The sequence below is a fragment of the Phyllobates terribilis genome, unplaced genomic scaffold (genome assembly GCF_046119375.1).
Source record: "Phyllobates terribilis strain yellow unplaced genomic scaffold, ASM4611937v1 Scaffold_10__3_contigs__length_209671492, whole genome shotgun sequence".
Taxonomy (NCBI): Eukaryota; Metazoa; Chordata; class Amphibia; order Anura; family Dendrobatidae; genus Phyllobates; species Phyllobates terribilis.
The window spans coordinates 13,675,342-13,688,052 of NW_027362770.1; the positions used below are offsets into that span (position 1 = coordinate 13,675,342).

The window sequence follows — 12,711 nt, forward strand, 5'->3', positions numbered from 1 at the left end:
AAAAATTGGGGCTAAAGGAACTTTTTTGTAAGAAAAATTTAAATTTTTATTTTTTTTCCTTCCACATTGCTTAATTCCTGTGAAGCACCTAAAGGGTTAATAAACTTCTTGAATGTGATTTTGAGCACTTTCAGGAGTGCAGTTTTTAAAATGGTGTCACTTTTTGGTATTTGGTTAACAATCGCAGAATGACTGAGATATGTTGAAGTTCCACAGTTATTATCACATAAAGTGACAGTGGTCAGAATTGTAGAATTTGGCCTGATCAGAAAGTTGAAGGGTTTAAGGAAGGAAGCCATATGATTCCCAGAGAGTATTATGCACAAGTCCTTTCCTAATTATTAGAGCCCATGCACAATACTGAGGTGCACAGCATGCGTCAGTGTCTCTCCTGCACTTAATGTCAAGGATTGGCAGCACAGTGTCTCAGTGTTTTGCAGCACTGGGGTCTGGGGTTCAAATCCCTTCAAGGACAACATCTGCAAGGAGTTTGTATGTTCTCCCCGTGTTTGCGTGGGTTTCCTCTCAAACGCCAAAGACATACTGATAGGGAATTTAGATTGTAAACCTCAATGGGGATAGCGATGATGATGTTTGTAAAGCCCTGCAAAAAATGATGGCGCCATATAAGCAAAGCATAATAAATAAATACATAATAATACATAAAGGAGATGGTAGAAGATTGTAGGGGGAAAATGATCTTTACATGGTCTGTTGAGTTCCTTGAAGACTTGACTAAGTAACACTGCATATAGGAATTGCTGACTAGACATAATATAATCTTAAAAAATAAGCTAAAGAAATATATGTAAGTTAACATACATATGGGTCTGATGGCTTCTGCTTGCAAAGATTAATAAATCCAGAGAGCAATGTTGGATTAACAAAGAGGTCCAGATAATCCAAGGCACCTTGTCCAGCGGGCATGGGCTCAATTGGAGCTGAAAGATGATGAAAACATAAGTTTGGAAAAATATAGACCATACTTCATAAATCATAAACCAATTAAAATTTACATATCTTTATAACAGCTTAAAAACAGTAGGTACAATTAAAAAGAATGTCGGAATTTAAACCATTTAAGGACTGATGGACATTTTTCGCTTTTGTTTTTTCCTCCCTTTAGCCATAACTTTATTATTTTTCCATAAATATAGTCATAGGGGGCTTGTTTTCTGCCCGACAAATTTTAGTTCAGAATAACAACATTCATTTTACCATTTAATGTAGTGAAAAACAAAAACAAATTCCAAAGGGGTAAAATGGTGAGAAAAAAAACGCAATTCTGCTATTATAGTCGAATTCTGTTTTTATGGCATTCATTGTATGTTAAAAATGACCTGGAAATAGGATTTTCCAGTTCAGCACAATTATGATGATACCAAACTTATAAACTATTTTTTACATTTTAGTAGTTAAAAAAATTCAGAACCTAGTAAGAAAATTGCTATTGTCGCCACTTTCTGAGACCTGTAGCCTTTTTGTTGTTCCATTGAGCTAGGTTAGAGCTTGTTTTTGTATGCTAAGCTGTCATCTTTATTGATACCATTTTGGTGTACATGCAAAATTTTCATTGCATTTTTATTGTATTCTTGAGGCAAAAGTGCAGTGATTGAAAAATGCAATTTTATTGTTTTGATTTGTTTTTTTCTTTTTGGTGGTTATTTATTGAAGTGTCAACACAATGTGTTTTATTAGCAGGAGAGTATCACTGCCTCACTAAGTCTCACATGCAGGGCAGTCAGGCTAATCCATGTAACGCCACCCCCACCACTGATGAGCAGCTTGCTTACTATGTACTGTGTACACAGGAAGCTGCCAATCAGGGGTGTGGGCGATGTTATATTTATGTTCGCAAATATATTGTAAGAAGTCTGCTGACATAGTTTGCTGTGCATCATGCAAGCATATTGTAACATCCCTGGCGGCGTGCTTGCATGGTGCACCACCTCCCACCATGCAAGACTGCAATCTTACCTGTCAGTCCATGCTGCACTCTTTGCTCCAGTACCTGCTGTGTCCATATCTCTTGTCTGATTGCTTAGGGCGTCGGTGCGGCTTTCTGCTTGTTTCTTATAGCTACTGTGTGCACAGTCCTAATGCGTCCCCAGCCTATTGCTGTGAGTCACTGGATACTTAAACCCCCTCCACCCAGTAGGAGGTGCCTGAGCAACACTTTCACTCAGTTTGTCTTTTGCAACTGAGGTGCCAGGTCCTGTCCTGACTCTAGTCTGTCCGTCACCCTGGGGGCTGAGTACCCAGGGCCTTTTCCTGTACCTGTGACTTCTAGTCTGTTTCCGCCACCCTGGGGGCCGAGTACCCAGGGCTGCTACCTGTATCTCTGACTTCTAGTCTGTTTCTGCCACCCTGGGGGCTGAGTTCCCAGGCTCGTTCCTGTATCTTGTTCCCAGTTCAGTTCCTGTCTGAACAGTGTCCTAGCCCGTTACTTGTTTCTCTCTATGTCCGTACCTTCCGTTTGCCTGCAGTGTCTGAACCTGCACCTAACTCCAACTCGTTGTCTCTGTACTTCTGTTTGTGAGTTTTGTGTCCACTCGCTACTTCATTGTAAGTACCTTGTGTGTATCTGGTTCTGCTTGTCCCCTTTCCCTGCCTCCGTATCTACCTCCTGTGTTCTAACCATCTTCCTGTATTTTCCAGTCTGTTCCATGTGAACAGAGCCCTATCCTGTCTGCCTTCACCTTCTGCTCTGTTCTGCTCTGCTTGTTCACCGCTCCGGCGGTTCCGCTCTTCTCCGCTTGTTTACCGCACCTGCGGTTCTGTTCTACTCTGCTTGTTCACCGCTCCGGCGGTTCCGCTCTGTTCCGCTTGTTTACCGCACCTGCGGTTCTGCTCTGCTTGTTCACCGCTCCGGCGGTTCCACTCTGCTTCGCTTGTTTACTGCACCAGCGGTTCTGCTTCGCTCTGCTTGTTCTGCGCATCTGTGGTTTTGCTCTGCTCTGCTTGTTCACCGCACCAGCGGTTTTGCTCCGCTCTGCTTGTTCTCTGCACCTGCGGTTTTGCTCCGCTCAGCTTGCTCTCCATACCTGCAGTTTTGCTCCGCTCTGCTTGTTCACCACACCTGCGGTTTTGCTCCGCTCTGCTTGCTCACCGCTCCTGCGGTTTTGCTCTGCTAGTCCACCGCACCCGCGGCTCTGTTCCTGTATCCCAGTCTGTACTGCTCCCTATCCAGCCTGCGTTCATACCTGCCAGTATCTGCCTGTCCGCATTCTAGCCGTGCCTGTCAGCACCCGCCTGTCTGCATACCAGCCGCGCCTGCCAGTACCCACCTGCCTACATACCAGCCGTGCCTGCTAAGTACCCACCTGCCGTCATACCAGCCATGCCTGCCAGTACCCACCTGTCTGCATACCAGCTAACCTGCCTGTTCCTGCATTCCCCGGTGTGGGTCAACAGCTGTGACCGGGGTCTGACCTGGAGTAGCACCTGGTCGTTCTGCTCGGTTCCTCCCTGGTACAAGAAGTCGACTGAGCGGCCGTGCGACCTTGGTCGGACCGGGTTGATACTTAGTTACGCCCCTCCAGGCACTCCTCGGTTCATGGTACAGTGGGATCACTAATCACGCTCACGCCAGTCAGTTCGGGCGTGAGCGCAACACATATCATACAAGTGTGCTGCACTGAATTAAACCAGAATTTAATACTATGTATACAGACTGAATCTTGTCATCTATAACCATCGCATTCTAATCAGCATGTCTATTTATCTATTCTTGTTACAGGTATGTCACCCAGCTTTCCAAACTGGGTGATCCCCTTGGTCCTCTATCACCTAGTACAGATAACCCTAGACACCCCCCCCCTCCCCGGACAACTCCTCTAATCTATTTTTAAACAGCTGAAAAAAGAAGCCTCTGTGCTTTTATCAGACTGCTTTTCAGGGTCAGTTACTACCACTCACAGCCATCTTCCATGGTTCCTCTCCCACTCTGCGTCATAACTTTAAATACACTCAATTACAACACTTCTTTCGAGCTATATCTAATAATCCTGATATGACAAGACCCTTGTCTGTGTTTGAAAAGCTCTGTATTTCCTCATCAATGGTGAATCATACAGTCTCAATTTTATATAAATTACTTTCCTCTTCGGATCTAGAATCGCTTCCCCACATTTGGTGAGCTTTAGAGTTGGATTTAAACCAAAAATTCTCTATTGATCAAGCATAAGTGCTTTCATTTTTCACATAAGTCACTTATTGCAACGAAAGCCCAAGAGACAAATTATAAAGTTGTCTCAAAATGGTACCGGGTCCCATCATGTCTCCATAAATGGTTCCCAAACATCTCTAATCTATGCTGGCGCTGTGGTGTTTGCGAGGGTACTTTGGTCCACATCTGGTGGTCCTGTGTGGCCTTGGAAGCATTCTGGAAGGATGTCCTTAAATTAATTCGGGAGGTGACAGGCATAGATGTTCCCAATAAACCCGAAGCTATTCTCTTATTCATGTTTCATATGTCTGGATCAAAATTTAAAAATTGAGACATCTGCTCCAAGCAGCTAAAACCATCATCCCACGAAATTGGAAGTCCACTGTGGTGCCATCCCTTGAGGAGTGGTTCGCAGAAATTGCAAGGATTCACTGCATGGAGCTATTAATCTCACATACTCAAGACGAGAGGAATAGGATATCCATTAGGTGGTTCCATTGGGGCTCTTTTTTGGCTTCACCCTTATATAGATCCATTGGAAACTAGTGCTTTTAACAATATATTTTTATCAAACTGGTTGCACCTTAAGATAATAGCTTCTACGGGAAGCTTGTCTTCATTTGTGGCCTGCACCATTTCGTCTTTTTCTACGTGGTCTATCCCTTTCTTTTATTTCCTCTTTCCCCTTTTCTTTTAATGTAGCTGTACTCATTCTTGTCATATGTGGTCTGTTAGACCTCCCCTTAGACAAAATACTACTCTCATAGTTTTACGAAGTCATGCGTTAAAGGAGTATTAATGTCTAATCACAATATTCATTTCAATACATTTACTCTTATTGAGACAATTGTATTTCACGCTATGATGTTTCTATGTTTATTGTTCATTGTCTGTTAAAAAAATTCTCATTCAAATAAACTTTAAATTTGAAAAAGAAAATGCTATATGTTAGTCTTTAAAGTCTGTCTGTGTAAAAACAGACAGACTTTGTACTTCAGTGGTGCACTGTAGCACAACTGCGCAAAAATTTTGCAACTTTTCGAAATGTCACAAAAGATGAATTTGTCTAAAGCATCTGGTGAAGGACAACCATGCTGACATTGTTGAACAAAGAAAAAAACAGACAAAACCATGTAAAGTTATCTGAAAAAGGTGCAAATTAAATAATGAATTAGGTATGTGGACTGTCTTACTTTGTTCCTACCCCTGAAGACTACGTCATGTGAATACTGTCGTGCTGTTTTATATGTAAAAGTAACGTGTGTCTAATGTAATGTATTATGGTGATGTATAGAATACAAGGCATTAATGGGAGTATAACATAGGATAAGTTTAGGATAACATAATGTATAGAATAAGGATAATAGGTTTAGTATATAAGATAGGAAATGGTCAAGGATAGGATTAGCCCAGTGGATGGGCACTAGCCCTGATAAAGAGGGGGGCATTTCCTGGTTAGAGGGAGTTCAGTGTCATCTAGTGAAGTGGAGAGCGAAGTCCAAGTCCAGGTGTAGTGGGTTGCAAGGGGCACCATGTGTCCCTTGTTTTAGGCAGTGGGAGGCATTACTGGGATCCCGTGTGGTCGCTCCTGTCACATCTGGAGCCTAAGGTGTGGCATAGGGGCTGCGAGACAAATCGTGTCCTCTGAAGCACAGTGGAAGATGGACAGGGACGCGCATAGACGGAAGGTGATGGCCAGTCCCAGGTGCACTGCCGGGGTGGATGAGAAATCCCTGAGACTGATAGAATCAGTGGGCTTGAGGGTGGTCTAGGACGAGCTAGCAACAGGACAGAAGAGGAGTTGTGCTAAGAAGGAGGAAAATGTGAGTTTCTGTGCCCTACCCCGCCTGTCACCACCTGATGAATTTGGACTGTATAGTAAATGTTTGACTGTTACAACAAACGTGGTGTCCCATGTATTGTGTGCAGCGGCTCCTGAGGACGACACCCTGGAGGCCTGCGGCCTACTAGTGAGTGTGATGCACTCCACACTCTGCAGCACACTGGGACTGGAACTGTCAAAATTCCTGTTGTCCTTCTACAGTTTGACCACTAGTGGCTGCTATTGTTCACCTTAATAATTGTGCTGCAATTCCAGTCCTTACCACTGGAGACTGCTGTTGTGTTCTACAATTGCCCGTTACTAATATGGCAGATTCTGAACCTGCGGAATCCATCTTGTTTCCTGTATGGGCCTACTTTAAGCCACATGGATCTCTCACTCATTGCTTGAGTATTGTGTCTAGCTGTTAGCCTAGTTTCAGTCTCCAGCTCCTGAACAGTCTTACCCAGACTGTTCTCATTCATCTACGGATTGTTTCCTACAACTCCTTTGCTTTAGCCAAGAACTTCTACTACCGCTTGAGGTTTCTGCTTGTGCTCCTTCGTCCACTGATTTCCAGCAGTACTACGCCAGTATCGTAACAGGATACTCATCCTTAATCATGGATGCTGCCGAGGGAAATTTGGAGGTTTGTTTAAATAACATGAGCTGTTTGCTTATCAACATCTATGCAAATATGTAAACACTCAAAACAGAATACACGGCATTTGAAACTCAGTCATCTCTTAACATTCAAATTTTTGGACAAGCTACACAGCATATTGTGCAAGATCTAAGCAATAAGATTGCACAGCAGTTTGAACAGATGCGTCAATTACAAAATCAACATATTTCTCCGGCCCCTCCACCCATTCTTACACTCCCACCTTTCAGCTTTGGTGGAGACCGTGTCAAATTTTGTGGATTCATCAATCAGTGCAGATTGTACTTTGGTGCACACTCTTCTCACTTTCATACTGACAGATCAAAAGAATTGTGTATCATTCTGCTACTGACACATAAAGCATTAGCTTGGGCCAGCTCACTAATTGAAACTCATGATGATCGACTTAATGATTTGGAGGCTTTCCTAGCTGCCATGAGCCAGGTGTTGGATGACCCTAATCGTTGTGCAACAGCTTCAGCTACACTGATGGTGCTACATCAGGGTAAGTGCTCTGTTGCAGAGTACACCACAGAATTCAAAAGGAGGGTGATTGATACCGAATGGAATTATGCTGCAAAATTATCTTTTTTTAAGAATGGACTCTCCAGTGCACTTTTAAGATGAAATAGCCCGGGCCGCTGCTCCCACAAATTTTGATGACTTCATTCACCATTGTATTTGTATAGACAACCGATTATCAGAGAGAAGATTTTGGTCCCACAACAGTAACCGTTATCCACCTGCTTCAACCACCAGTCTCAGAGACTTTGAGGTAAAGAGTAGTGATGGGCGAGCACTAAAATGCTCGGGTGCTCGATGCTCGGGTCGAGCACATTGGAATACTCGGGTGCTCGACCCGAGCAACGAGCCCAATGTAAGTCTATGGGAAACTCGAGCATTTTTCAGGCGGCTCCCCCGACGGTCTGCAGAGGGCCTAAAAATTGCCCAAATGACATTGGGACAGCATGGGGAAGACCCCTGGAAGCATTTCTGACTCCCAGGTGACTTCTGTCAACAACGTTGTCAAAGGTATTATGCCACTTTTACGGACTCACAATAAAACATACCAAAACGAAACCAAAATGCATTTTTTCACTTTTGCATTGCTTTCAACCGTGACAAATGCATTTACCAGGAAATGTCATTTTAACATTTTACAACCTTATCTGGCCATGTGGTGTGTGAGATATCATCAGACACATCGTGTTTCATTTATGAAGGAGGGACTCTGAAAGTCACAAAGCCTATTTTTATAGGGCCATCAGGCGGCCTTTACTATTCTTAAAGGGCCAGCAGTCGGCCCTCACTACTCTTAGAGAGCCATCAGCCGGCTATGTTTTATTGTTTCCATTACTAAAGAGTGGGTCTCCTATACTGTTATTGCGTATGCAGTGAGTGGCAGGGCTGCCCAAAATTTGGATGCACCCCAATATCACTTTGAAAATTTGGATGCACCCCAATACCCCTTTGAAAAGACTTAGAGGAGGGCCTCCTGAAAACAATGTTCCCATTATTGGGAAGTGTGTCTCCCATTGTGTTTGCGTATGCAGTGAATGCATGGGTTGCCAAAAATTTGGAGGCACTTCAATGCCCCTTGGAAGAGACATGGTGGTCAGAGGGCCTTCTCAAAACAATGTTCCCATTATTAGGAAGTGGGTTTCCCATAGTGCTGGCCTATGCAGTGAATGCAAGGGTTGCCAAAAATTTGGAGGCACTCCAATGCCCCTTGGAAGAGACGTAGAGGGCCTCATGAAAAAATGTTCCCATTATTGGGAAGTGGCTCTCCCATAGTGTAGACCTATGCAGTGAATGCAAGGGTTGCCAACAATTTGGAGGCACTTCAATGCCCCTTGGAAGAGACATGGAGGTCAGAGGGCCTCCTCAAAACAATGTTCCCATTATTAGGAAGTGGGTCTCCCATAGTGCTGGCCTATGCAGTGAATGCAAGGGTTTCCAAAAATTTGAAGGGACTCCAATGCCCCGTGGAAGAGACGTGGAGGAGGGCCTCATAAAAAAATGTTCCCATTATTAGGAAGTGGGTCTCCCATTGTGTTTGCCTATGCAGTGAATGCCAGGGCTGCCAAAAATTGGAAGCACTTTAATGCCCCTTGGAAGAGACATGGAGGAGGGCCTCATAAAAAAATGTTCCCATTATTAGGAAGTGGGTCTCCCATTCTGTTTGCCTATGCAGTGAATGCCAGGGCTGCCAAAAATTGGAAGCACTTTAATGCCCCTTGGAAGAGACGTGGAGGAGGGCCTCATAAAAAAATGTTGCCATTATTAGGAAGTGGGTCTCCCATTGTGTTTGCCTATGCAGTGAATGCCAGGGCTGCCAAAAATTTGGAGGCACTCCAATGCCCCTTGGAAGAGATGTGGAGGAGGGCCTCATAAAAAAATGTTCCCATTATTAGGAAGTGGGTCTCCCATTGTGTTTGCCTATCCAGTGAATGCAAGGGTTGCCAAAAATTTGGAGGCACTCCAATGCCCCTTGGAAGAGACGTAGAGGGCCTCATGAAAAAATGTTCCCATTATTAGGAAGTGGTTCTCCCAGAGTGCTGGCCTATGCAGTGAATGCAAGGGTTGCCAAAAATTTGGAGGCACTCCAATGCCCCTTGGAAGAGACGTAGAGGGCCTCATGAAAAAATGTTCCCATTATTAGGAAGTGGTTCTCCCAGAGTGCTGGCCTATGCAGTGAATGCAAGGGTTGCCAAAAATTTGGAGGCACTCCAATGCCCCTTGGAAGAGATGTGGAGGTCCGAGGGCCTCCTGAAAACAATGTTCCCATTATTAGGAAGTGGGTCTCCCATTGTGTTTGCCTATGCAGTGAATGCAAGGGCTGCCAAAAATTGGGAGGCACCCGAATGCCCCTTGGAAGAGATGTGGAGGAGGGCCTCATAAAAAAATATTCCCATTATTAGGAAGTGGGTCTCCCATTGTGTTTGCCTATGCAGTGAATGCAAGGATTGCCAAAAATTTGGAGGCACTCCAATGCCCCTTGGAAGAGACGTAGAGGGCCTCATGAAAAAATGTTCTCATTATTAGGAAGTGGGTCTCCCATTGTGTTTGCCTATGCAGTGAATGCAAGGGCTGCCAAAAATTGGAAGCACTTTAATGCCCCTTGGAAGAGACGTGGAGGAGGGCCTCATAAAAAAATGTTCCCATTATTAGGAAGTGGGTCTCCCATTGTGTTTGCCTATCCAGTGAATGCAAGGGTTGCCAAAAATTTGGAGGCACTCCAATGCCCCTTGGAAGAGACGTAGAGGGCCTCATGAAAAAATGTTCCCATTATTAGGAAGTGGTTCTCCCATAGTGCTGGCCTATGCAGTGAATGCAAGGGTTGCCAAAAATTTGGAGGCACTCCAATGCCCCTTGGAAGAGATGTGGAGGTCCGAGGGCCTCCTCAAAACAATGTTCCCATTATTAGGAAGTGGGTCTCCCATTGTGTTTGCCTATGCAGTGAATGCAAGGGCTGCCAAAAATTGTGAGGCACTCGAATGCCCCTTGGAAGACATGTGGAGGAGGGCCTCATAAAAAAATGTTCCCATTATTAGGAAGTGGGTCTCCCATTGTGTTTGCTTATGCAGTGAATGCAAGGATTGCCAAAAATTTGGAGGCACTCCAATGCCCCTTGGAAGAGACGTAGAGGGCCTCATGAAAAAATGTTCTCATTATTAGGAAGTGGGTCTCCCATAGTGTTGACCTATGCAGTGAAACCAAGGGTTGCCAAAAATTTGGAAGCACTTAAATGCCCCTTAGAAGAGACATGGAGGTCAGAGGGCCTCCTCAAAACAATGTTCCCATTATTAGGAAGTGGGTCTCCCATAGTGTTGGCCTATGCAGTGACGGCAAGGGTTGCCAAAAATTTATAAAAAAATGTTCCATTAGAAAGGAGAGGGCCTCGCATACTTGTAATGCCCATGCACTAAGTGTATGGGCTGACAAACATTTACCCCTGGGGGGTATACATGAACATACTGTATAAAACATTTTTTTACGGGCATCATAAACACCCTTTAAAAAAATTATGTGGGTGTTGCATCACGGACCACGGTCACCCTGGTGATATGGTAGTGGAGGATGAGGAGAAGGAGGAGGACAAGAGCAAATAGCAAAAATCACGAAGCGTATACCCATGTCTGGGTGTGAAAAGGTGTATGGGAATACACCTCCCAAGAAAAGACACTGGATTTGAGTTTATGTTACGCTGCTACAATTTGGTGGTGTTGAGAAGTCTGGCCCAATCCAGCCCTTGTTCATTTTTATAAGAGTCAGCCTGTCAGCATTTTCAGATGACAGGCGGATGTGATTATCAGTTATAATTCCACCAGCGGCACTAAAAACCCGCTCTGATAAAACGCTGGTGGCAGGGCAGGCCAGGACCTCTAAGGCATAGAAAGCCAGTTCATTCCACGTATCCAGCTTGGATACCCAATAATTATAAGGCACAGAGGAATCACGGAGGACGTTGGTACAGTCGGCAAGGTATTCCCTCAGCATTTTCCCAAACTTTGCACTCCTTGTGAGAGTACCCCGCGCCTCAGGGCTTGTGCGATGGGAGGGGCTGAGAAAATTCTCCCAGAACTTTGACAGTGTTTCCCTGCCTCTGCTGGACTGAAGTTGTGTCTCTCTCGCCTGTACTCCTTGGTTGTCCAACGAAGTGTGCCCTCTGCCACCAGCGTTTCCAGATGGGAATTTTCTTAATAGTTCCGCAACAAGGGCCTTCTGGTACAGGCATATTTTTGTAGACCTGTCCGCCTCAGGAATAAGAGATATAAAGTTCTCCTTGTAGCGTGGGTCTAGAAGTGTCACCAACCAGTAATGACTGTCACCCAAAATTTTGAGAACACAAGGGTCATGGGAAAGGCAGCGTAATATAAACTCAGCCATGCGTGCCAGACTACTAGCAGGCAAGACTTCCGTGTCCTCACCAAGAGGATGACTGACCATGCTCTCCTCCTCCTCTCTGTCCTCTGGCCATCCACGCTGAACAGACGGAATGACAGCTGTGCAGGTAGTACCGTCTATAGCGCATGAAACTAGCTCCTGTTCTTCCTCCTCTTCCTCATTGTCACCCAATCCACGTTGGGATGAGATGAGGCTGGGCTGTGTGTAATCACCCTGTATGGTTCCTTGCTCCATCTCATCGTGCTCCGCCTGCAATGCATCCTCTTTGATTGTGAGCAGAGAGCGTTTCAGAAGACAGAGAAGCGGGATGGTGACGCTAATTATGGCATCTCACAAGCAAAGAGAAGGATTCACGGCACCACCTCTGCTCTATCAATTCATTCACTTTCAGACCAAGTGCTCCCAGAACAACGGTGGTGCATACCCAAGTAAATAATCCCCGATTTGAGGAAAAGAATAAAGGTAGCACTCACCGATATGTCTGAAAATATCCTTTATTTCTGCCAACAATGCATGCTGGCCAGCGGCATGGGACGGAGACCCCGAAGGGTATGCGGGGGAGTGGGACTGAGGACGAAATGGCTGAAGACGTGCATTGATTACAAAGAGTTGAATAAAATTACTGTACATAATTGTTACCATCTGCCTTTGATTTCTGAATTGCTGGACAGAGTCCGTCATGCAAAGTTATTCACAAAACTGGATCTTCGAGGGGCATACAACTTGGTTTGTGTTAGACCGGGTTATGAATGGAAAACGGCATTCAGATCATGGTATGGACCCTATGAGTACTTAGTCATGTTGTTTGGACTGTCAATGCTTCTGAAATGTTTCAGCATTTCGTTAATGACATTTCCAGAGAGTTGCTTGATCAATTTGTAGTCATTTATCTGGATGATATACTAGTCTTTTCTAATTCTTCAGAAGAGCATCAGAATAATGTGAAAACTGTGCTAGAGCATGTAAGAACGCCTTTATATTAAGCTGGAAAAATGTGAGTTACATCAAACAGAGATCCAGTTATTGGGCTATATAATCTCTACTTAAGGATTGCAAATGTGTGGCACCCTGCTATTACAGGTACCACAGGACCCAAAAGGTTGCATGGACGGACTTCTCCACAAGAGGCCCTCATTACATAACAGACAC

General features: G+C 44.6%; 1 protein-coding gene across 2 annotated transcripts in view; it reads right to left on the reverse strand.

Annotated features, from left to right (window-relative positions):
* NME5 (NME/NM23 family member 5) overlaps window positions 1–12,711 on the reverse strand; it is a 315,360-nt gene that overhangs the window by 21,178 nt on the left and 281,471 nt on the right. For both annotated transcript variants that reach the window (XM_073649499.1, XM_073649500.1), the window contains exon 5: window positions 823–941. In XM_073649499.1, the coding sequence (XP_073505600.1) occupies window positions 823–941 (119 nt within the window). The remainder of the gene's footprint in view (window positions 1–822; window positions 942–12,711) is intronic.